This window comes from Nothobranchius furzeri, chromosome 3, assembly GCF_043380555.1.
Source record: "Nothobranchius furzeri strain GRZ-AD chromosome 3, NfurGRZ-RIMD1, whole genome shotgun sequence".
Taxonomy (NCBI): Eukaryota; Metazoa; Chordata; class Actinopteri; order Cyprinodontiformes; family Nothobranchiidae; genus Nothobranchius; species Nothobranchius furzeri.
This window is the reverse complement of record NC_091743.1, coordinates 65,227,130-65,251,252: the sequence shown is the minus strand read 5'-3', so window position 1 is coordinate 65,251,252 and position 24,123 is coordinate 65,227,130. Positions and strand designations below refer to the sequence as shown.

Genomic DNA, 24,123 nt, shown 5'->3' with positions numbered 1-24,123 from the left:
ATGTAACTCATTCTTTGTTTCTGTTTAAAAGTATGACTTTGTTGACATCATATGTCAAATCTTGAGTCTAAATTGGTTTTGATATTTCTCTGATCTTTATGTTTGTAGTGAAAATGAAAAGTACTAAGCTCCCTTTCTCTGTTTTCGTAAAATTTGACAAACCTCACGAAAGGTTTCTCCTGTGATTTATTCTTAAAAGAACCAAAGAGAAGTGTTAGACCAATGTCGTGTGTGCATGCACTGGTTGCAGCGTGCATACATCTGGTGTAAATACAAAAGTGACAAAAAAAAGGTATTGCAAAGAAAAACGAGAAGTACATTTGAGTGGCATCATCTGAAATTAAGATAGAGTTACCAGTGCACAGAAATCTAGCATACGATATTAAAATGTGGTGTGGTTAGGGTGTGTGAAAAAAATGCAGCCATGGATTAATTCATTCTTAAGAATTTGAACAACTAACTTACAGAAAGATGTATTAATTTTAATAGTGTATATTTGTTTTTAATAATATATGTTTAATACTCAAACATTATTATTCATAATAATTATTATATTATTATTATAGAAACAATACGAAATATAATTTCTTATTGTATATATTATTATATAATATAGCTTATCATAATTGATGATCATTTATTGTCATTTATTATTATTGTTGTTGTGTCGTGTATTACCAGTGTATAGTTGATTGTGGTTGTTATACCCAATGTGTCCTGAAGGTGGCGATAAAGAAGCTATCGTGTTTAGTATTAGTAAACGCAGATGAAGAAACAACTTGCGACATGCCGAAAAACATGTTAAGCGTCACTACTTAGCAGACCTGTCATTTTATTTTTAAGAGGAATCGTAACTCCAGGCGTTCGCATATTAAGTCCAGAGTGGTGACTGACTTTCATTTTAATGTTAGTTTCGTTTTTGATATAATTTTTTTTAACTAGAAAGCGATTAAATTTGTAGAAACCCACTTGCTTCTCGTGACAACAACAAACTCTACCAACCTCATTCTGTTACAGACGGGTTTGTCCAGGGATCCTGCCCCGAAATAAAACGATGCTGGTCACCGTTTTCTGTGCGCCGAGGGATCGCCCAGAAACTACTTTTGCCCTCGAGGTGTCCCCGGAGCTGGAGCTGAGGGACTTTGTAGCACTTTGTGAGCTGGAATCAGGAATCCCGGCTGGAGAAATTCAGGCAAGACCCGAACTAGTTGAAGACGAGAGTTAGCTTACTGAGCTAGCAGCTAACGGAGCTAGCATGAGTCAGACTAGAGGTGTTTTGACAAGCGAAGCGTTGCGAAACACGAATTAACACCAAACATGTTTAGCGACTTGCGTCCCATCCGTATAATACTGATGAAAAGAGCACTTAGATACCAGTAATCTAAATAAACGCCAACCAAGTAGAAAACTTCCAATGGTAATTGAAATAAATGAATGTGCTCTTGTTGGATAAGCCCTACTACAGACCTACTAAGCGTGGCCAGTTATGTTGTTAAAGTTTTGAACCACCTTTTAATCCCTTATGTTTTCATTCAGTATGCCAGACTTTCTTCTAATTGTTTGAGGTTCTTTTTTTTTTTTTTTTTTTTTTTTTTTTGCTACGGTAATCAAAGCTTTTCCTGGGACATCGGCTACTTTTACTCATTTTCCTGTCCAGTGCTTGTTTCTTATCGAGTGTAGACTTATCAACGTAGAACGTGAAAGACAAAACAAGAGTGTCAGGTCTTAAAAAGACCACAGCAAATAATTAGTATCTGAAACTTAAAAAGGGAAAACATTTAACATAACGACCTCAGAGATGATTCATTCTCAACTTGATCTATAAGTTTTCATCTAATGCCAACTAGGGGTAGACTGATATCAGTCGTCTGATATATCGGGCCAATATTCTCTTCTCTTTATTAAACCATCGGCATCAGCTGATTTGTCCTTAGTAAATAAAACCAATTTAAAGCAAGGCACATCCTCGGGCAGCCTGGTGCTTTTGCAGAATTTAATTTAAATGTATTTTTACGTTCACTAACATCTGCATGTAATAAATACTCTATTTAGGTGTCTGATTTTAACACTGAGCAGTGCATGTAACCTGGGCAACGTTGGAGCTGCAGAGCTCAAGCGTCACACCAAGGATTCGCAACAAAACAGGTGGAGAGCGAGTTTGCAGAACCGGAGGGACAGAGACACCAGAGAGCAGAAGTTTGTCTGCAACCTCTTTTATTAACTAAATGAAGAAGTCTTTGCTTAGTAAATGATCCCCAGTCTAAAAGTATGTAAAACCTAAAAAAAAAATGCTTAAGAATCAATGCAGACTAAAAAAAAAAAAAATTTTGAGTCCATAAAAGCAATTAACACAAGTTCTTTAAGACCCCCAAAGATACTTTGGCTCCTCCCAGATCCACAACATCACACAGAGGGAATTTCCAGGATGGGAAAGGCGACCTCCCGGCTTCTGCGTCCGACTTCAGCAGTCTCTGGTCTCGCTCTCATCAGGCGATCGTCTCAGGCGTGATCTCCCGGGGGCTCTCGTCACTCCTCCATGCCAAGGACAAAACACTGGGACAGAACCTTTGTCTGTGAAGCGGTGCAATCTCTTTCTCCTCCCGTAGGATCGGCCCATACGGAGCGTCACCCAGCTTACGACAGTGGAAGCAGTCTACTCACGGATGCAGGCAGAGGTCCAACCTCTGCCCTGCTGTCATTCAAAGGCGTTGCTCCCACTCGTTGTCACTGCACGCCAGGGATGAACTGCTCCTCCTGCGATCCAACCCGTTCTGTGCTACGTTCTCTTCTATTAGTCCAGTCCCTCTGCCTTCTTGTTTCTTTTGTCTCTTTCACCTTCCGCAGTTCTGCAGCTTCTTCCATTTATCAGCCTGCCAACCATGCACACCTGGTGCGCTCTCCCAGTCACGCCCACCTCTTCAGGTGACCATCATCAGTCATGTCAACAGTGGCAAAACAGTCTAAACTAAACATGCATTTAAAACAAGCAACACACAACAAAATCATGCAATAACACAAAACTGTTAAGAAATTCAAACAATTATTAAACAGAAAACACATTCCACTGTGTGACATGCGCACAGTTAAGATTTAACAGTTAAATTCAGAGTTTGAAAACTGATTCAGTTTCACAAGTTGTGTGCATCAACTGATGTTATTAGTGACATTTTAGCATGAAAATAAGATGGAAAACGTGTAGATATATTTAAATAAAAAGGTTTTAGAGGTGTTCGCGTACGACAAGTTTAAATTACAAAACAACTCAAACTCTTCTGGAAAGTCTTGAAAGCAAAGTTTCGTGCACTGCGGTTACATTTTCCTCTGCAGAATATTTTATAGTAGTCATTCTGCAAATAACTAGGTTATTTAGTGAGAATATTTCAAACCGTTAAGAATTTATTTTAATGGATCACACCTGAAAAGGCTCGAGGCTCCTCGTAATTGCGACAACAACTAGCTCAGTCGGTTGAGCTTTTGTTAAATAATTTGATCTGAACTTTTTTATTTGCAGATTACGTATGTAGAACAGCCATTGAAAGACCCTACCCGTGCTTTGGGCACTTACGGTGTTAAAGATGGAGATGTGGTGGTTCTACGGCAAGCTGAAAGAAGACCTCCGCAGACTCAGCCGGCCTTCCCAGGTAGCAAATATCTGTTGGTGTTTCACGTTTACAAGTTCAGGAATCTTTTCTGATCGTTTCACGGTGATAGAAGTTAGTTACCTTATATGAGTGATTTCAAATCGCTAACCTTGTTCTTCTTTATCTTCCATCAGGGCTGCCTCGAATTGACTTTCGTTCCATCGCTGTCCCGGGCACCTCCTCCTCAACCAATCAACGTGCTCCGAGGCCACAGCAACCGGCTCCTCCTCCTCAGCCGCAACCGCAGCCACCGCCGCAGCGTGCCGCACAGCCTTCTGCACCACTGGCCTTTCGTGGCCCCGTCCCACAGGGCCTGGACAACCCCGCCTTATTACAGCAGATGCTTTTAACAAACCCACACGAGCTTTCACTCCTCAAGGAGAGGAACCCTCCGCTAGCTGAAGCTCTGCTGAGCGGGGATTTAGGTTAGCAAAATGGTTATTCATGTAAACAGTGTTTGTTCACTTTTTTTTATTAGATATTAATCTGTGGTGCTTAAATGTTTCTGTTAGAGCGTTTCACCAAAGTGCTGCTGGAGCAACAGCAGGATCGAGCCAAAAGGGATCAGGAGAGAATCAGACTTCTGACTGCCGATCCTTTTGATTTGGAAGCTCAGGCAAAGATTGAGGAAGAAATCAGGTCTAAAAAATGTTCAATCAGTTTTAACATAACCGCACTGAAATGTTTAAACCGTCTCCTCGCACCACGGTGCAGATTCTGCGTCTACATTTCTGTCTTCATCCCTAAATGTCCTCATCCTCCAGGCAGCACAACGTAGAAGAGAACATGACTATCGCTATGGAGGAGGCCCCAGAAAGCTTTGGACAGGTGGTTATGCTGTACATTAACTGCAAAGTCAATGGCCACCCTGTGAAAGCTTTTGTTGACTCAGGTAAATCCCTCTGCCTGTACTGTCTACAAGTGGAGTGGTACTAAAATGTAGGTGGGCTACATGGTGGTGGTAGTTTAGTTTCCACAGTTACAGTATAGGGCTCTATACTAGTTTTGCATTTAAATTAGTTTGAAATAGATTTTCTAAAGTACAGGGTATCTGCAGGTCCTTAAAAAGTCTTAAAAAGCCTTAAATTTGCTTTTCCAAATTTAAGGCCTTAAAAATCCTTAAAAATGACAAATAACCCTTAAATAGTTTCCAAAAGTCTTAAATTACCAAAGACCCAATAAACAAGATTATTTTATTTCTATAACATTTTCGTGAATTTCTAGTTAGCGTTCAGCATTTTTTGTGTATGGTATTGGCGTAAGCGGAACTGTACACGTTCGGTTGGTTGTGAAAGGGGGCTATTTTTAGATGAGCACGTTAAGCTAGTGGGAGTTTGCGCCATGGGGAAGTGCAACATTAATGGTAACTGGATGGCTAATCCCACGTTCACGACGTGGTTAGCACCGGTTCCAGGCAATAGCTGGAAATTATAGCTTAAATTTAATTGAAAAAAATAGCTTAATTTTGGTCCAAGTGGCCTTAAAGGTCTTAAAAAGTCTTAAATTTGGCTCCCTTAAACCTGCAGATACCTTGAAAGTAGCATTTTCACTTATTTCTAGTCATTAGAATTTATCCCAAATCATAATTTGAATATTTTAGCATCTCGACTTTTCATTTAGAGAATTTTCCACCTGCCCTCATGTTTGTGTGCATGAAAAGGCTGCGTGGCGACATACAGCCAACCGCCCGAGTCGCTTGGTTCTCAAGCATTAATCAGAAAAGGTTAATTGTTTTATTTTATCTTTGTTTTTTACTTGTGACCCATTAAAAGCTGCTGTTGGCCACAGTTGCTTTAGCACAACTGTCTTTTGTCCTCTTCAGGAGCCCAGATGACCATCATGAGCCAAGCGTGTGCAGAGCGCTGTAACATTATGCGACTGGTGGATCGGCGATGGGCGGGGATCGCCAAAGGAGTGGGAACTCAGAAAATCATTGGCAGAGTTCACTTGGGTCGGTGTTGGTTTCCTTTATGGAGCGTAACTTTTTGAGTTTAGTGGCGGATGATTCCAACCTCTCGTATTTATTCTTAAATCAGTTATTGAACCTGCAAAGCTATTAGAATAAAATATCTGCTGTCCTCTTCCTCGTTTCCAGCTCAGGTCCAAATAGAGGGAGACTTTCTTCCGTGTTCTTTCTCCATCTTGGAGGACCAGCCGATGGACATGCTGCTCGGCCTGGACATGCTGAAGAGACACCAGGTGTGACCTTTGACCTGAGTATTACAGAATGATGGATTATCGTAGAGGTAATCTGGGAGTGTTGTTTGTCCTGTTTTTCGTCTAGTGTTCCATCGACCTGAAGAAGAGCGTGCTTGTGATCAGCACCACGGGAACTGAAACGCGGTTCCTGTCCGAGTCTGAGCTGCCAGAGTGCGCTCGGCTGGCGTACGGAGCAGAAGGCCGTGAAGACGCTCGGCCGGAGGAGGTCGCCGACAGAGAGCTGGCCGAGGCGCTTCAGAGGTCCATACAGGAAAGCGGTGAGCAGCTGCCTCCTCGCCCTGTCCTCTGATCTGTTCTTTGTTGAGCTTTATTTTTTTATTTCCAGCTCTGCTCAGAGCTACATCTGCATGTAAAGCTTCTTACTCTCAACCTCATTTGTGCACTCATCTGAAGTTTCACTCACATGGTCGCATCATGTCATCACCTCAATGATTTGAATGTTAAACAGATGTCTCTTTGGTCGATAAATCACGATTTCCTAAAGGTTAGATTAAAGTGAAACCAGTGTTCAGTGTGCTGACACTGGAGTAAGGACCCGGCACCCGATTCTGCCTCTGGTGGGTATTAGTCTGTCTTTTTTCCCCCACAGATCTGTAAAGTTCCTTCATGTTGTTCTAATCTGGAGAAAATAGTCGCTGAACAAAGGAGTCCGTTCAGCCAACAGCGCCAGGTTCCCTTCTTTCTTTGTGAGTTTAGGAAAGCCATGGTGTCCGACTCAGCAGATCACTGCTCAGATGGGTTTCCTGAGGAACGTGAGAACAGCACTTGAAGTCGCCCACATGAACTAACAGCAGAGAACATTCAGTGCAGAGAAAAGATGTTCCTATGAACGAGAAGATCTTAATGTTTGGAAACGTTTTCTCATGAAGGGGACTCTTGCCTTATTTCAATTTTGTCATTGAAAAGATAGAATAATATAAAGTGAAAGACTGATAAAAATGCATCTAAAGGACCAAATAAGGCTATAATGAGCATTTAATTTGTATAAAAAATGTCAGATTTGCTGTGAAATTCAGATTTTATTTTTTATGCTTCTGTTTAAAGTGCATCCAGAGCGCTGACCTACTTAATAATATTTTAAATTAGCTTTGTTTGGAGGGATGAAATGATTTACCTTTTTTAAGATTATAATTTGTGACTCGGTTTCACGACAGTCGAGGAAACTCCTAAGAATCTTTGGTCTGTAAATGATAAAAACAAGTTGCTGTTGCAAAATGTTGCTTCTGTCTTTGGCAGTAGGTTTATTGAAGGATGTGTCGTTTTACTAAATGTAACTAGCTTTAGTGGCTTTTGTCAAAACTCCTTAATGGTAATGTTTAGGTTGTAGATGATCGGCTCGGGTAGCCCTCCACATATTTAAAGGTCTGATTCACTGAATACCCATTTAAAAGATTTTTTTTTTCTGATTTTAATCAGTCACTCTGAGTTTTTCATGCAGGCTGAACATGAAAAAAGTTTCCTACACTTATGTTCTGCATTAGCTTCTGATGGAAAATAACGGTGAAACACTAGGATTTGAAAAGCCTGACATATCTATGTCACACTGACACTTAAAGAGCAAGTCACCCCCAAATCAACTTTTTTTTTTTGATAAACTATATAAACGCATGTCTAATTCTGCTGCAGACACTTTAGTGCATTTTAGTTAAAATTTTTATTTTCTGCCTAAAACTGTCAGTGTTGTGCCGTTGTCAGGTAAAAACTCTGCACTGCATTTGAATTTAAATCTGCCATCGCTATTGGCTAAGAGGTACCCTAGAACGTTAGCTGGTACGATATGCTGTCACAATGTCGTTGTGAGCCTGTGTGTGTGTATTTGTTAGCTGCTCCGCCCTCTCGGTCTGCCAGGCAACAGCATTTGTTGCATTTTTCAAACAGGAAGTGGGAGTGGAGTAATACTCTGGTAGGGGGTGACTTGCTCTTTAAACAGGGATGAGTACCAGAGTCGGGACTTTTTTATGGCACCGACCAAATTCCGTGGTACCTACCGAGGATTGATTCATGCGATATGAAACAGTGCCTTGGTTCAGTAGCTATTCTTTATTTACGAGAATTTGTGAGACATCGATTTGCCAAGATGGACAACAACATTAGCATTAGCAACGCCACCACACAGCAGAACTCCACTAGGCTTGTGTTATTTCGGGAGATAAAACAGCCACCTTGCAAGTCAGTGGTAGAGTCGCATTGCTGTTATCCAGTCTGAGGTGAGATATCAAATAAGACCCTAGAACATGTCGTCTGAAGCTCAGCTCTGATGTGGGCAACTTTTAGTTCCAGGAAATGGTGCATCAGTCCCCCCCCCCCCCAAGAAGGACTTACAAGGCATTCATTCCTCCTGGAGACTACTGCAGGTGTATAAGTGAACAACTCCTTTAAATACTGATCCCGGTGACTGTGTATGTTACAGAAACGCAACAACAAGTTATTAAAGGCTGTTACATTTTCTAAGTCTGACAAAAGTGTTTTTGTTGTTGTTTTTTTAGACAGAATAGATGACAAATGTTTTTTGGGAGAGGTGGGTCAAAAAGTTCCTAAAATTATTATTTTCTTTCATTTTTGAAATTAGTAGAGATTTTTTTTCTTAATCCCCAAAATCCAACAAAGAAAAATAAATCAATTTTCTACGTTTGTCCAAAAGTATGTTCTCTAATAAATTCATAAATATGAATTTGATCATTAAAATTCAGCTTTATATTTTTTTTGCTTGGATTTTTGGGCTTAATGGGGGAAAAAAAATTGAAAATTTTGTTTTGAAAGCGCACCCCCACCCTCCTTTTTATATTTATTATTAGTCTTTAAGAAAACGTAACTGTTCAGGCTTTTGAAGCTTATTGTACTTGTGAAAATACTTGAGTATCAGGATTCAGGCTCCGGTTGGTTATTTTGGGTTGACACTTTTCTAATGAGTGTGTGAAAAGGCCAATGGTTTGGTTGCATGCCTTGTGTGTGACTGCTAACTCTCTCCGTCCCTTTGCATGATGTGTGTGGTGTGTGCCCTAACCCTGAGCAGGACAGCACTGATGCATTTGGAGACCGCTGAAGAAGGGCGCTACCAACCAGGTACTGCAAAGTCACAAACTCCATTGTCAGTGCTGAGTCCATTGCTGTTTATTTATTCAGTTTGTTTTGCTGTTATTTTGCTGCTGGTTGGGTGTTTATTTCTGTTTTTACTTGTTTTAATTCCGAGTTTTAAAAAAATCACATTTAAATGGTAAAAGTAGCATCATTCACACGATATCTGCTTTGCGATGTTCAGGTCAGTAGTTTCAGATGTTGATTCCGGGTTATAATTTATTTTTTATCAGACACTGCAGATGGACGAACTACCTCACCACAGCCCTCACCATTTACATCATCCAGACCTTTAGACCAAACACCCTCATCCATCTCTCCCTCCCAGAATCCGGCCCTGGATTGCTCTCCGTCTGCTCCAGCCACCATGGAGCAGGCTCATGCACCAGAGCATGGCCCCCAGGAGCCTCCTCAGCTATCGTCCCCAGCAGCAGAGTCTTCTTCTCTGGTCCACCCTCTTCGTAGTGCCCCCGCCCCCGATGTGCCCCTTGGACCCAGTCCCTCATCAGAAATGTTCCGTACCTTTGTCCCTCCTGCAGACGAGCCCTCAGCCTCTCAGGATCTGCAGGGTGAGATGCAGCCTCGAGCCGTAGAGGGGGATGTTCAATCCAATAAGGTGGAGAGCAGCTCAATGAGTGTCACACCAGAGGAACTTTCTCCCCGTCAACCCATGGAGCAGGAGGTGGCTAAATCGGGCTATCAGGCGTCTCCTACCCAATCAGAGTCTGTTGACATGGAGACGGTTTCTGATGGCGCGGCGTCTGCCGAGAGCGACCAGCCTGACGGAGAACGTCGCCCCAGTTCCGACTGCATCCCCTCTCTGGCGGCTGCTCTAAAGGAGCTCCATGAACTGCTGGTGTCCAACAACCAGTCCCAAAGCCACAGCACCTCCTGCTCCCCACCAAACGCAGCCGGGCAGGACTCGGACAAGGCATCCTCTGAGCCAGGCATGCCTATACCTGAAAGCACTGCCATTGCTGCTGGTGCAGAAACACGTGATGCCAAAGCCAACTATACTGCTGCTGATGCACTTGTGTCTGATGAGGAACCCAACCTCCCCAGTCAGGAGGAGGTGCATCTCAGCGGAGGGACTTCAGAAACCGAGGAGGACCAAGGACCATTGCCATGCCCAGGCGGCTTGGAGGAGGGAGCTGCAGATGATCAAGAAGAGACCAGTAACATCAGAATCTCTGAGCCTGAGTTTCCTACTGGTCCTCCTCTGGTCCCTGACCTCAGGGAACCACCGGAGGGGCAGCCTGGGAGAGGGGATGCAGACGGACGAGCCTCTGGCACCAACATCCAGGGTTCCCTCCAGACTGAGCACACTTTCCTCACCCCTTTATCAGTGGAAGTTGGTCCACCAGAGGAAGTCTCGTGCACCTCCTCTTCTTCTGCTCCACTTCTCACTCAGGCCCCTCAGCTTTCATCCCCTGCTCCTCTTCTTCAATCTCTATATCCCTTTACTGAACAATTCCCAGCTGAGCACATCCAGAGAATCCAGGCAGCGGGGTTTTCCGCCCGGGAGGCTGTGGAGGCACTGGAGCGAGCCCACGGGGTCGTGGAGATCGCTCTGCTCGCCCTTCTGGCTCGCAGCATTACTGTGCCCACCTAGACTCATGAAGCAATCACGCGAGCCCCCTCCCAGCTCAGCATCCGTCTTATTTAAACTTGTAAAGGCCACAGGGAAAATGCTGTCTCCTGGTTTGTCATACAGAAGAACCAGTAAACTGTGTCTACCAGAAACAGATATGAGGTGTGTTTGCATGCAGATGTTTCGGGTGCCCACTCATCAAATCGGATTTTAGACATTTAGCGTTGGAAATTCATTTTTTTTCATCTTCTTTTGCCCAACGTTGACTTGATTTTTAAACATTAAAGGTGATCGCTTTCTCTTTTATATGTCATGAAGCTTTTCTGGAAATCTTCTTTTGTCAACACAGAAAATCAGTCGTTCTTATTCCCTTCTGTAATTGTTCAGCATAAATTAAAGTTTTTGAAATAATTTGCAGATAAATCTCAATGATTTTAACATTTGTTTATCCTTTTAATTTACAAATATTGGGGGAAAATGTCCAGTTTGGGTAACATTTATAGAGCTTCTTCACATATATAAGTGGAAACCTAAACAGAGTCATCACTAAAGTTTTTTTATTGATTTTGTCTAAAGCAGAAGGTGTCTTGTACTGTTTGTCTCCACAATTTCAAAGCTTTGCAACGGGTTCTTTTGAAACTGTTTACTTTGTGTGAAATCCTCGGTGTGAGCTCATACTTGAAATCTTTTCATTTTCATTAAATGACCGTTCTGTCGAATGTTCAGTCAGTACAACAAATGTTGAGGATTGAATGGCTTTGAGTCCTACCAACGTTGTTCAGGCCGATTTCATTATTTACTTTTACCTTGTAGGATATTTTAAATTGCAAATAAAATTCAACTAGTATTTGTATAACTTGTGGTTGTTTGGTCATCTTTTCTAACCACAGTTCAATTGTTTGGTCGAGCATACAGTCTAAGTCAGTGGTACTCCTGGTCTTGGAGAGCCGGTATCCAGCTTGTTTACATTGTTTCTCTGCTCCAACACTATTCAGTGGTTAAATGACCTGTGCAGCAGCTCATCAGGCTCTGCAGAAGCCTGTTAATCACCTGCTGATTGAAATCAGGTGTGTTGAAGCAGGGTTGAAACTAAACGTGCTGGATCCAGGACCAAGAGTGACTACTACTGGTCTAAATTTTAAAGCTACAATCCAGACGATACCCTCTGCAGGTTGACAGATGTATTGCACCTTAAGCCGTTCTCACCGCTTCCGTATTTATGGAAGTCACAGCTGGTCTGCCATCTCTTTAAAGAGCAAGTTACCCTCTACCAGAGTCGTACTCTACTCCTACTTCCTGTTTGAAGAATACAACAAATGCTGTTGCCTGGCAGACCAAGAGGCTGGAGCCACTAACAAATACACACACGAACAAGCTCACAACGTTGTGACATCATAATATACCAGCTAATGTCATATTGTACCTCTTAGCCAATAGCAATGGTAGATTTAAATTCAAATGCATTGCAGAGTTTTTACCTGAAAACGGCGCACCACTGACAGTTTTAGGCAGAATATTAAAATTTTAAATAAGATGCGCTAAAATGCCAAATTACAAACTACACATGTCTTCAGCATGATTAGAAACTCATTTTTTAGAGTTTATCAGCAAAACAAAGTTGAGTTGGGAGTGACTTGCTTTTAACTTATTTACATCTCGTCAGTCATTCACTGGGTGACAGGCGTCCTTGAAACTTTCTCACAGTGACGCCAGCTCGTGTGCTCTATTGAGTCCTTGAGACTTGTCTAATGTGTGTGTAGCAAAGCAAACAAGCAACCCCAACCTAATTTAAAATGATAAATTATGTTTGTAGTATAAATAAAGCAGAAATCCCAAGTTTTTTCTCTGATGGCACCATCTAGAGGTGATATAATATATTGTACCTTAAGCCCCTATATATATATCTATATATATAAATATAGATATATATATATCCATCCATCCATCTTCTGAACCCGCTTTGTCCAAGCGGGGGGGGGGGGGGGGGGGGGGGGGCTGGTGCCTATCTCCAGCGGTCAACGGGCAATCAGGTGGGGTACACCCTGGAGAGGTTGCCAGTCCATCGCAGGTCAACACAGAGACACACAGGACAATCACACACACACCTAAGGACAATTTAGACAGACCAATTAACCTAACAGTCATGTTTTTGGACTGGGGGAGGAAGCCGGAGTTCCCGGAGAGAACCCACACATGCACAGGGAGAACATGCAAACTCCATGCAGAAAGATCCCAGGCCGGGAAGCGAACCCAGGACCTTCTCGCTACAAGGCAACAGCTCTAACCACTGCGCAGCCCCCCCCCCCCCCCCCCCCCCCCCCCATATATGTATGTATATATATATATATATATATATATATATATATATATATATATATATATATATATATATATATATATATATATATATATATATATATATATATATTACAAGACCATCACTTTTATGGATTTCTATAAAATTCCACATAATTCCGGAAAGGGGCAAAATTACAGATTGCTGCTGCTTTAGATCAAGGGAAGATACCAAGGTCAGCATTCTGAAATTACATGAATTATCTAACAGCCGTAAAGGTGCATCACTTACAGAGCTTGTTGGTTCAGTGATTTTTATTTATTTATTTTATAATTAATCCGATTGTTTACCTTTTGGAATTAAAAAAACCTACTTAAATAAAACAATTCTAAAAAAATCTAAGACTGTTTAAAGAAAAACGTAAGGATTTATTCATCCCATTATTTGTTTACATTAATATTAATAATTTTAATATTTACACAATTTCAGCTTTTATTGCCTCAAATTAATTAAAAGCTTCAAAAAACAAGTGTTATTGCTATTTTCTTGTTGACAATTAAAGGATTAATCCAGAAACTGATATTTGTCATCAAGAAAGCTTTAAACTTTTGAGAAATTAGGGTTAACATTGTGGAGGGGAAAAAAATCACACCTGTTTCCATTTTGTCGCAATTGCTGCAGGTTCTGATTGGATGCAGCTCAGACTATTTAGCTTGATTGGTTTCTTAGCCTCATGGGTTTGCGGTCTGTGTGCAGGGTCTAAGGACAGCTTTTTAGCTTCTGGGAGAGAAAATCTGGAGCCAAACCACCATCATGGATTATGCTGATGTCAGAAAAGAGACATACGGTTTTAAAGATGAAATCACAGCTGATCTGCCTTCTTACTTCATAGGAAGTAATTTGTCAAAAGGACCAAGCGTGAGTCCCAGTGGGTGTATTGGGTTTGCTAATGTGGATGTTGGTGCTGAGGGGTCCAGCCCCATAATCCCATTTTATAATTTAAGGTGAGGCTTGTAGCAGCTTAGGGTGGCTTAGATGCATGTTTCTGGTAGCAATGATGCATCTCTCTTGTTTCAGTCCTCTGAATGTGTCTCCAGCTCTGGGATCTATCATTTCAAATCAGATATCTAATTTTTCCATCTCCCTTACTTCAGCTGTATGCTACTGAAAAGGGCTCAACTGTGTTTGACCTATGAAGAGTGAGCACTTGTAAGGTCTGATTCTCGTGGCTGACTGGTTAAAGATAACCGTCTTTTTAAAAACAGACCCAGGGATTCTGAAGAAGCCCAGGAGGAAGTACCTACTGTGACGTTCCAGTCGAAGTTCTTTGACTCTTGTGAGTTGTCTTTAATCTTGTTGGAAAACTAAAGTCTATGCCGTGTAATTCTGTTTCCCTTTGCTTTGCAGTCCCGCTGTATCAGGACTATGTATTGCCGATTGTGAGAGAGATGTGCAGACTCGAAGATGTTGTGTCTGAACTCGTAATACCGGAGCGCTTTAACGGCCTGACAGGGAATTGCAGGTTTGAGCTTTGTGAGGTTGAGCTTTGTGAGTCAGAACCTAGCAAACCCGAAAGTTTGAAGAGCCCTCTGGAGAAGTTAGAATTTCACTCCCTTCCTGATCAAACGCCACCCCCACAGTCTCAGTCCCTAAAGGAGTCTCCCAGCCCAGCTTTGCAGCAGTCCCTTAAGATATTCCCCTACACTTATTGGCAAGACCTGCCGGAAGTGAAGACGTCTGGCCTGCTCACCTACTTGACCCCAAAGGAAATCTGTCTTCAGGAGGTATTTGTATAACTCTCTCTGAGAAATCCAATATTAAAATCCTTCATTCATTTTATATATCCTTCAGTCCATGTTTGAGCTGATTGGCTCTGAAGCATCCTACCTGAAGAGCCTTGGAATATTGGTTGATCACTTTTATACATCAAAGGCTCTGAAGAAGACTTTATCCGAAATGGAGCAAAAGGTTTTGTTTTCCAACACTTCTGGTGTGATGGGAGCCAGTGCAAGGTGTGTTCTCAAATACAGATCGCTAGGTTAAATAATGATTCACACTCATGACTTGTTTAATTCAAGGTTTCTAAAGGACCTGGAAACGCGACTGGACGAGAACCCGTATATCTCTCAGGTTGGGGACATAGTACTCAAACACAGCAAGGACTTTCGTCGACACTATGTGCCATATGTGACCAACATGGCGTACAAAGAGTTGCTCATCAACCAACTTCTGTAAGTTTTGTTCTAAATTTGTTGCTGGATTTCCATGAATTCAGACGCGGTTTCATTACATAATAAAATGATTCTGTCCTGAAGGGAGCGAAACCAGGGCTTTGCATATGCGCTGAAGAAGCTCGAAAGTGACTCTGTGTGTCACAGACACCCCCTCAAGTCCTTCCTGGTTCTTCCTTTCCAGAGAATTACTCGCATAAAACTTCTCCTGGAGGTAGATTTCTGCTGAGTAATGAGACTAAAGCTCATGCAAGCTTTTTTTTTAGAAATCCGTTTTCATTTTAGAGCATCCTGAAATCAACCAACCCCGACACGGACTCTGCTTCGAACCTTAAAAAAGCAATAAATGCCATCCATGAGGTATTTGTGTTCTGCTTTGAATGTTTAGCTCTAAACAGTCATGAAAAAATATTTTGGGAGTTTCTGCAGCCGCCAACTAGCACTAGGCTAAATGAAACTTCTCTCGTAGTTTTCTAAAAGGAGGAAAATCGGAAAATTCCTTTTAGCACAACTGAACTTGTGACTACCCCCTAACAGATACTGATGACTTGTGACGATAACGTCACAAAAATGAAGAAAATCGAGGAACTCATCTGCCTGGAGATGATGATGGACTTTGGTGAAATCAAGGTTTTCTTTTTTTTTTCCTCAGGACTTTATTGATCCTTAAAGATGCTAATTTTTTTTTTTTGGTCCACTCAGTCGGTTCCTCTAGTCATAAGCACTCGTCGTCTGGTCCACCAAGGATCCGTGAAGCTAGTGAAGGTGGAGAATGCTTATGGCTCAAGAATGTCTTTCGTCAAGATCTACCTCCACCTCTTCAATGACCTTTTGATCATCTCCTCCAAAAAGTACGCCACAAACGTGATTTTACTTTGTGTTGCAAGAGCAGCAGCATCTTTGACGACTCATTGATACGTTCATTTTGAAATATTTAGTTCACCAGAAGACCAATCTGTTCTGTTCCCAGGAATCAGAAGTTCATGGTGTCTGATCATGCTCTCTTCCCTGCACACGTGTCCGTTGACCACCTGAAAGCTGACGTTATGGGACTCCCCCAAGAATCATTCTTGTTGCGTCTGTCTCGGAGTCAAAAAGGATTCCGAACTGCCATGATCCTTGTTGCAAACACACAGTGAGACGAGCGTCAACGTTTATGATCCTAGAAATCAGCGGTTGTTTAATCGAGCTTTGTTTCACTTTCAGGTCAGATAAAGAAGAGTGGATGAAGACTCTTTCATGTGGGTGATCGGTGATGGATTTGTACACTTTTATTTATTTATTTTTTTTACTACACTTGATTCTTTCACTTGCACATTAATTTTACATCTGAAGTTCATCACTTGGAGTTTTTATTTCTTGACAAAGTTAAAGCACTTTAGCACAATGTGTTCAAACACCCACCAGCTCTTCAGAGGATCAAATGTCTGGCAGATTTTAAGCAACTTTTTTTAAATAAAAGTTTTGACTAATCGGCTCAGTATTCAAATTTTTTGCCAAAATCTCTCTGGTCTTTGCTGTAAAATTATTATTAGTATTCAGTTTCCAATGGAGGAACATGGTGAAGTTTAATGTTAGGCCTGTTTATTTCTGTAGGCCTCTATTGTGAAGGGAAGGGGCCTTTAGCCATGCTCCTTGGGCCAAACCATTGTCTCTGTTTTAAAATCAGAAGCTACCTCCCTACAAAGTTTTAACTGATCTGATTTTTGCCTTTGAACCAGCACAGCAGAGGGAGTTGTCATGATGCTGTGGGGAGTTCCTAGCCTAGTGAACTGGACCAAATTCTTGCTTTGCTAAGTTTGGTCTAGGCACGCTCCATTGGAACCTCCGCAGCTCCTACCAGGACTCTGGCTAGCCAATCACAACTCTCTAGAGGGGTTTCAAACACAAAGAGCTGTGATTGGTCCATAATGGTGGGCCAATCATAGTGCTTTATCCGCTTTGTGGGCCAAATAGGAGCTTTATCCGCTTTGTGGGCCAATCGGGGCACTCTATATGCCTGGTGGGTGGAGATGCAACAGAGTGAAACAAGAGTGTCACATTCTTTGTCCAGTAGCATACAGAGATCATTTGAAAGACAACGGTAGAAACCGCCCCACAACCGAGAACCATCAATGGAGCGTGGCCAGACTAAATACATTTCCACATTTGTGCCACATTACCGCTTACAAATGACCTAAAGCTCCCTGATGCTGCCACGGCGTTGCTGCTTGTGTGCTCTTTATTGGGTGGAAAATGCAACACTGATTTATTTCCACAAACACAAGCCTTCACATGTTCTGCCATGTTGTGGAAGTGCTAATAGTTAGCTTCCACTAGCCGAGACACACGCTGCCACCTCCTGGCCACAAAATCAATAGTCTCTGCAGTTGCATGCTACGGTGGGTGAGGACGTGAATGTTACATTTCCTAGTGACGTAGAAGAGACTGCCTTTTCTGACCTGATCGTTTTCCTGTCTTTGTTCTGGAGCTGACGTGGGCCAAAAGGTTTCCAGAAAATGTTCACGTTTAGCATGCATGGAGAACTAAGACCAAACATGTAGTTAAATGTAGGAAGAAAATGGCTGTACCCTCTAACCCATGGAGCAGGAGGTGGCCTCCATGTTTAAAGGTGCATTATGTAGAAATGAAATGACATCCTAAAAGCTGGTTACTGCAACCATTTTAAACAACTCTGGAGCTTTTTCCCGGCCATCAAATTACAATTGTCGGTGCTGTTGCATTAGCGCACAGGAGACAAAGCACCCCCACACTTATGATAAACAGTTTATGTCCGCCTTCTGAAAGAAAAACTGATGATCCCTGCAGCCAGCTGGATATGAAACATGTTTCAGTAGAACCTTCCTAAGTGACTGAAACGTGTTTAATCCCCCCCCCCCCCCCCCCAGTCTGTAAATACAGAATCTTTGTCTGCTCTATTTGCCACTTGAATCACGTCACAGCTTTATAACATGACAAACACTTAAAGCAGAGTCGCGTTCTCTGACTCCAGCTCCTGATGGGCTGCTCCAGATGTAATGCAGTCCTGATGCCACAAGTTCTCTGCCAGGCAGTTCAGGATGGGCGCTACATCACACAGCCCAGTGCCGGCCTCTCCACCGCCCGTACACAGCACCGGTAACCTCCACGTCTCCTCAAACTTCCCGACGTCCCTCTCTGCCACGTCACAGTGCATGAAAAGGTCAAATCTAAGGGAAGCATTAAGGAACAAAAAACCAAGTAACCTTAAAGGTTTGGTTTTGTCTCTTAGATGCAAAATACTGATTTTCAAATGTCTAGACATTTTAAATGCAAAGGATACTTGGTGCCAATCACCACTTTGACAACACGACCAAAAGATGGCTCATTCCATTTAGAGATCTGACTTGATAAATCATCAAAGGATGTCCTGTCGGTGAAGGAAAAAAGGAACAGGACCGCGTCCACCTGCTCCTTACAAGACTGCAAAAAAGGGGGGAAATGTTAGTGTAATTTTAGAATGCTGAACTGGGTCACGACTAGTGCGGCAGCCAAGTGGAGATTAAAATTTCCTTTTATGAGGTTGGAGTTTGATATTCACAACTTTACATATAGTTTAGGATATGACATGCTGTCATGTCATACACATTATCTTGTACTGATCCAATAAAAATGAGCCATGTCAAGTGGGCAGATTTTGGTTATGAAAACTAAAGTATGGGAAGACTTCATGGGTCATGGTGTTGTACCATTTTTCTAAGATCAAGTTATATAAACCAAGTTAAACCTACTGAATCAGTCATTTTTGCAGTGTACCAGTGGGATTATGACCCCTACAAAAACAGGGATGGAGGTCAGCTAGACAAGAAAGGGGCTTTCTATGGAACTATACAAAAACAGCAACAGTGTTTATAACTTCACTTACTGGAAGCAGATGATCAAATCTGCGTAAGGCGTTCTCTCCACAGTCCCAAAACTGCAGACGGAAAAAAAGCACCCTGCCGTTTTCTCTCAGCTTCACTGGCCAATACACCACCGTCGTCTCGATACCTTGAACACACAAAACATCAGATAACTGATTCCATTAAAATTACCTCAGCTGGTGGTTGAACCTACCTGTGGTTTCATGGTGCACGTTAGGAATGCTCAGGCCAGCGAGACGTGCAGCAAACGCAGTTTTTCCAACTCCACTCTTACCGGAAATGAAGATCTTATAAGGAAATGTGTCCACAGCTACGTGTGGAGCCATCACCGGAGACTCCAGCAGACCTGTACAACATTTTTAATGATTTATCTTATTTTCTTTTCCCTCTAATATATCTCACAGTTTCATATAATTTAACCAGAAAGCTTCATACTAAGCAAACAATTAGACAATGATCAACTCCTTTTAGCCTGTTGTGTTTTGAGAAATCAGATCAGAGAAATAGTTAAATAAAAATGCAGATTTGTTCCTTTTCTTTAAGATGAAAATGCTTTTCATTTTGATTAAATGACAAACACACCAACTTTCTAGATCTGTTTACTTTTTGTGTTTGAATTGATAATCTACCTTAAACACATAATCCAACCATGATTTCATTTTGACTAAATATGCTTTTTTCTTTAAAGTAAAAATTTACGTTTAACAATTTTTTATAGGTCTGACGACCTGCTTTTCATACAAATTTAATTTATCATGGGAACATTTTAAAGAAATCTGAGGTATAATCAATTGCTCCCAAATGTCATTCTGAATCTTTAAGGCGTCTAATATTTATATTGTTTTAATCTGGAAGAGGGTAAGTCAAATTTGGGGAAAAAAATCAGCAATTAGGAGAAAAAAATAGAAAAATAAATGACTAATGATTGATAGTAATAACTGACACTTATATTTGAAACCACCATGCCTGGATCTCTGCTGCATGATATCATTTCATGTACAAATCACCTTGCTTTGGTTTATAAACCCACGTTGTGTGAGAAAATAAACAATTCATTTTTTCAACTTTCCATTTCCTGACAATCCAAACTAAAACTATTATGCAGGTATCTGTCAGAACTGCATCATGTTGCATTAAACATTTATTTACTCTGTTTTTATTATTTACAAACCAAATTTTAGCTTTCAGCCACAATAAATAGCGTCGCGTTTTTTAAAGAAACTAAAAGGAAAGTTAGATAGGCATTACCAAAGTTCTTTCGTTTCGTCTTGTGTAGAATTTTGTTGAAATATTCTTTGCTTTCTTTACATCGGTGCCAATCAGAGACAATAACCGATCCTGGTTGGGGAACTTGTGCCATGATGCTAACATCAAACATGCTAACATCACAAAACTTTATAAACAAAGCAGCCAGCGGCTCGTTGAAGTTAAGAAAACTGTCTATACTGTCTTCTAAAGCTAAATATAATGAACATTCGCGTCACAATGAAAAGTAAGTCAACAAAAACCGCAGTGTTTTGCTAAAACAAGTAGCAATTAAGCTATTTTTCCGTAAACTAAAAACCGTGCCTTGACAACTAGTACGTCACTTCCGCCACTTTTCAAAGGTTGTATTCACAGGCTGTCGAAATCGCCATGACTAAATATAAATCGTACCACCCTCGTGTACTTTTTGGAACAAATTTAAAAAACTTACATCAGAAATTCTATTACTAAAACATTTACAAAGTATGTAAAAATATGAATTCACTGTAACCGACATTTTTTATATTTTCAAAAAAGTTAACAGCAAAATCTTGTCAAATTTTCTAAAAATGTTTAATTAGATTTCTTTATTTAAGCACATTTGGAAAGGGTACATTTAATTCTCAAATTTTATCCAGCACAATAATAAAAGTAGATCAATTTAATTATTGCTTGCGGTTTTTGACATTTTTAAGTACAGTTAGTGTTTTAGCTGAGAATTTCGAGTTTTTCGTAAATGTTCCATGAACGTTGCATCCAGAAGTTCATTTATCCACCGCTTGAGGCCGACAAAGTCCACTGCTTTTCTCCAAACTCTGAGGTCACATCTGTAGACAGAGCAACAATGAATTAGAGAAAATGCATACTTCGTGTAAAAGTCAGTGAAAAGCGGCGATAAGTTACCTTTTGAGCTTTCACAATCAGAACCCCACTGCTGCTCATGGACGTGCTCACAGAGAAGGGGTCCACATTTGATGGCAGTTTGCATTTGTGTGAAAGTGCTTTGGTGACTGTGCCACCTTCACCCACCTGCATTCAAAACATCAGTATAAATGTTCTTGAATAACTGTTACTGTACAGATAAAGAGGGGAAACAATAGAAAACATATTTCATATAAATATGTCATGTTTTTTATATCTCCATAATATGTGTCATGACAATTTCTGCAATTCATGATTCACCTTATCAGCCTGGACCTCTAGTAGATTATTAGAGGTTATGACAATAACTTCCTCTGGAGAAAATTCACTCACATCCAAAGTGAACTGGAAGATGTCACCAATGACCTGTATCTTTCCTGTCGGGGATGAGTGACCTGAAACAGTTAATGATAGTATAAAATATTAAATTTTGCTGTTTGTAACCAGGTAAAATATTTAATGCATCACTATTTAAAACAAGAAAACAACTTTTTCCCCAGTTTTTATTGGGCTGACCTGTAAACTTGTGTTCTTCGGTCCCAGGCAGAGGTGAACATCCTGAATCTTCAGAGCAATTCCTTTGACCCTCCTCCATGCAGACTAAGGTCAGCATTTCTCTGTCTTTAATCACCAAAAACCTTCCTCCCCTGTGTCACAACCGTCCGCATATGAGTCTTTATCAGACCACTTGGAGACTGTGTGGGTGTTTGTGTGTGTGTGTAATTTGGTCTCTAAGATACGCTGGAATATGACACACATTATAGATATTTAATGGGTCATAACTGTATTTGGACTGTTAACAAACAGGCCAATATATTTTGCCACAGTCCTGACCAGAAGTGAATCTTTGTGTTTACGTGTGAAACAGGGTGTGTAAATGTTTCTGTGTGGAGGCCAGTCAGAGTTGTGTTAATCTTACATTTAATGCAAAATACATCAAACATGTGATCTATGAATATGTTTTATTTTAGGATCTGTATGATGGAATTTTCTCGTTAAAGCAGGTTATGAACATCTTGTTGAGTCGCATTTAGCCCGACATCGTGGCAGAGGTGCGATGAATCACAGTCGGATGTAGATGTGAGATTCTGCTCCACCCTGTAAAGTCAAACTTAGTCTGGATGGAAGCCATTCCCCAATATGTACTGTGAGCACTGCTGATTGAAAAATGAAGAAAGAGTTTAAATAAATGCTAAATTTTCTCCTAAACTTGAAGAAATACCATCTTGTTAATTTTTTATTTTATTGTGAGCTGGACCTGGTTTCAGACCTAAGTTTTCCCTTTGGCAATACATGAACCCCCTTTAGTGCAAGTGACCATATCTGATCACTTTAATGTGTTTTAAATGTTGATTTGCATCCATAAACTAAAACCTTTTGGAGGTTATTATTATTAGTTGGAAAAAAGTTTTTTAAAAAGTAAAAGGACATAAAAACAATGCAAAAAAGAAAAAGTTAAAGATATTATTTCATTTTATAGGCCTCACTTTTTTATTTTATATGTCTCACTGCACCTAGGATTTACTGAAAAGTGGTTGTTGTTAGTCTCAAGGGCAACCTGGTGGCTTGATTGCATCTGTAAGTCGCTTTGGACAAAAGCGTCATCAGATATAAACTGATGTGGTAAAAGCAATGAAAGAGTTAAGAAAAAAATGTATCCCAAAAGAAAAAACAAGGATGTTTTTAAGTTTTAAAATGCCAAAAAGAATTAATAATAATAATAATAATAATAATAATAATAATAATAAATAAAGAAAAGAAAATGTTGAAAACATAAAAAAAGGTTAAAAAAAATTAGAGTAAAACATACAAACAACTAACAACAATTAAACAATTAAGGTGTTAATCTGGAATTTATTAACTAAGGTGTCAAATGTGTGGAAACATAAATCTCACAAGAGCCGAATGAAGCTCAAAACACACAAACAGGCTCCACATGTTAGAAAATCCTAAAACAAAATAAAAAATGTAGTTTAGAATATTTTTTTTTTCTTCTTAAATTGAACTAGGGTTCTGGGGTGGGATTATTAACAATTCAAAACTCGGCTCTTTAAACAGCCACAGTTAAAAAAAAAAGACATTCCTAATGCAGCAACAAGCTAACGTCTAGTCAGAGAAGGGTCAAAAATAAATTTGTACTGCTTTACAACAAAACTTAAAATGCAACTTTCAATTCCAGTAAAGTTTGATTGGGTGTTTAAAGATCAAGTTCACTTTTTTCCAACACATTTATTGTGGTCTCTATAAATAAAGTTGATCTCCGTGTAAAAAAAGCTCTGGCACTCCTGTTTCAGGAAAGAGTAGAGAGCCAAAGGAGTGGGGAGCAGAAGACAGCATAATTTGGTGCTTTATTTCCTGATATTCGGTTGTCTCAACTGTGATTGGCTAATAGCAACGTGACTCTAGCACTGACTCTACAACTTTGATGTTTTATCTCCTTAAATAACACACACCTGGAGGAGTTCCGCAGTGTGGTGGAACTGCTAATGCTAACAGTTAGCTTCTACTAGCTGAAACGTTCTGAGCTGTTTCCCGGACGCCAAACCAACGACAGCCTTCCCCGTTGTGAGTCAAGATGGGGGAATCAGAGAATGCTAATTTGTGATGTAGATCTGACGGGCTTTTTTAAAATCTGAGCGTTTCCCCGTCTATTTTTCATCTGCGGCTAATGCAGGAAACAGGGGCAGAAGACTATTTTTGCTTTTAGCCTGCATGTTAAACTTGATCATATTTCATAATAGCTGGTAAAAATGGGTTTCTCAGTGAACTTGTCCCAATAATCCACTAACATGTAACAGGAATTAGCAGCGCACTTCCGATTCAGTCTGCAACATGTCAGAATTTCATTTTGGATGGACTAACTTCATCATGTGATACTAACACAGATTAAGGTTTATAAATGAGCATTTCCACGAACTGCTTAAAATCCTTTGAGATTAGAGATGTTGCAGTAATCCAGCTTGTAACCAGCCCAGCCATTAGCTCATGTGTCTGCTCATAACTAATCTGTATTTCACAAAGT

General features: G+C 40.6%; 4 protein-coding genes across 7 annotated transcripts; 2 read left to right on the top strand and 2 right to left on the bottom strand.

Moving 5' to 3' along the window:
- Nucleotides 1–772: 772 nt before the first annotated feature.
- ddi2 (DNA-damage inducible protein 2) lies at nt 773–11,383 on the top strand. 2 transcript variants are annotated; one of them, XM_054730451.2, is made up of 11 exons: nt 773–906; nt 1,018–1,192; nt 3,512–3,641; nt 3,776–4,066; nt 4,154–4,280; nt 4,406–4,533; nt 5,464–5,592; nt 5,737–5,840; nt 5,926–6,118; nt 8,875–8,924; nt 9,170–9,323. In XM_054730451.2, exons 2-10 carry the CDS (start codon nt 1,055–1,057, stop codon nt 8,883–8,885), a joined length of 1,251 nt encoding a protein of 416 aa, XP_054586426.2. In that variant the 5' UTR covers nt 773–906; nt 1,018–1,054; the 3' UTR covers nt 8,886–8,924; nt 9,170–9,323. The 2 variants fall into 2 exon arrangements, with proteins under 2 accessions (XP_054586426.2, XP_015814431.3); XM_015958945.3 differs by lacking the exon at nt 8,875–8,924 and having other exon boundaries at nt 9,170–11,383.
- Nucleotides 11,384–13,469: 2,086 nt separating this feature from the next.
- Nucleotides 13,470–16,530, top strand: si:ch73-15b2.5 (rho guanine nucleotide exchange factor 19). Of its 2 annotated transcripts, none has more exons than XM_015958948.3 (11): nt 13,470–13,827; nt 14,089–14,159; nt 14,231–14,607; nt 14,675–14,835; nt 14,902–15,054; nt 15,139–15,268; nt 15,340–15,414; nt 15,592–15,684; nt 15,757–15,905; nt 16,025–16,189; nt 16,261–16,530. In XM_015958948.3, exons 1-11 carry the CDS (start codon nt 13,637–13,639, stop codon nt 16,301–16,303), a joined length of 1,608 nt encoding a protein of 535 aa, XP_015814434.3. In that variant the 5' UTR covers nt 13,470–13,636; the 3' UTR covers nt 16,304–16,530. The 2 variants fall into 2 exon arrangements, with proteins under 2 accessions (XP_015814434.3, XP_054586408.2); XM_054730433.2 differs by having other exon boundaries at nt 13,616–13,741.
- A 1,398-nt stretch (nt 16,531–17,928) lies between these two features.
- cplane2 (ciliogenesis and planar polarity effector 2) lies at nt 17,929–20,530 on the bottom strand. Its single transcript, XM_015958949.3, has 5 exons — nt 20,184–20,530; nt 19,129–19,281; nt 18,938–19,062; nt 18,356–18,495; nt 17,929–18,242 (listed from the first exon to the last, which is right to left on the bottom strand). Exons 1-5 carry the CDS (start codon nt 20,311–20,313, stop codon nt 18,017–18,019), a joined length of 774 nt encoding a protein of 257 aa, XP_015814435.3. The 5' UTR covers nt 20,314–20,530; the 3' UTR covers nt 17,929–18,016.
- Nucleotides 20,531–20,737: 207 nt separating this feature from the next.
- Nucleotides 20,738–21,780, bottom strand: LOC107385940 (heat shock protein beta-7). 2 transcript variants are annotated; one of them, XM_015960090.3, is made up of 4 exons: nt 21,618–21,780; nt 21,363–21,496; nt 21,084–21,209; nt 20,738–21,007 (listed from the first exon to the last, which is right to left on the bottom strand). In XM_015960090.3, the coding sequence occupies exons 1-4, from the start codon at nt 21,712–21,714 to the stop codon at nt 21,002–21,004; spliced, it is 363 nt and encodes a 120-aa protein (XP_015815576.1). In that variant the 5' UTR covers nt 21,715–21,780; the 3' UTR covers nt 20,738–21,001. The 2 variants fall into 2 exon arrangements, with proteins under 2 accessions (XP_015815576.1, XP_054586419.1); XM_054730444.2 differs by having other exon boundaries at nt 21,435–21,496.
- Between the last annotated feature and the right edge of the window lie 2,343 nt (nt 21,781–24,123).

Excerpts from the sequence above, each read along its gene's own strand:
- cplane2 (XM_015958949.3), bottom strand. The coding sequence starts at position 20,313 with ATGTTTGATGTTAGCATCATGGCACAAGTTCCCCAACCAGGATCGGTT. Across the intron at positions 19,282-20,183 it reads GACGAAACGAAAGAACTTTG|GTCTGCTGGAGTCTCCGGTG; the intron begins GTAATGCCTATC and ends AATGTTGTACAG. Across the intron at positions 18,496-18,937 it reads GATTTGATCATCTGCTTCCA|TCTTGTAAGGAGCAGGTGGA; the intron begins GTAAGTGAAGTT and ends CCTTTTTTGCAG.
- LOC107385940 (XM_015960090.3), bottom strand. The coding sequence starts at position 21,714 with ATGCTGACCTTAGTCTGCATGGAGGAGGGTCAAAGGAATTGCTCTGAA. Across the intron at positions 21,497-21,617 it reads CGAAGAACACAAGTTTACAG|GTCACTCATCCCCGACAGGA; the intron begins GTCAGCCCAATA and ends TAACTGTTTCAG. Across the intron at positions 21,210-21,362 it reads TAGAGGTCCAGGCTGATAAG|GTGGGTGAAGGTGGCACAGT; the intron begins GTGAATCATGAA and ends TTTTGAATGCAG.
- si:ch73-15b2.5 (XM_015958948.3), top strand. The coding sequence starts at position 13,637 with ATGGATTATGCTGATGTCAGAAAAGAGACATACGGTTTTAAAGATGAA. Across the intron at positions 14,160-14,230 it reads GTCGAAGTTCTTTGACTCTT|TCCCGCTGTATCAGGACTAT; the intron begins GTGAGTTGTCTT and ends TTTGCTTTGCAG. Across the intron at positions 15,685-15,756 it reads TGGACTTTGGTGAAATCAAG|TCGGTTCCTCTAGTCATAAG; the intron begins GTTTTCTTTTTT and ends TGGTCCACTCAG.
- ddi2 (XM_015958945.3), top strand. The coding sequence starts at position 1,055 with ATGCTGGTCACCGTTTTCTGTGCGCCGAGGGATCGCCCAGAAACTACT. Across the intron at positions 4,281-4,405 it reads AAGATTGAGGAAGAAATCAG|GCAGCACAACGTAGAAGAGA; the intron begins GTCTAAAAAATG and ends CTCATCCTCCAG. Across the intron at positions 6,119-9,169 it reads GAGGTCCATACAGGAAAGCG|ACACTGCAGATGGACGAACT; the intron begins GTGAGCAGCTGC and ends ATTTTTTATCAG.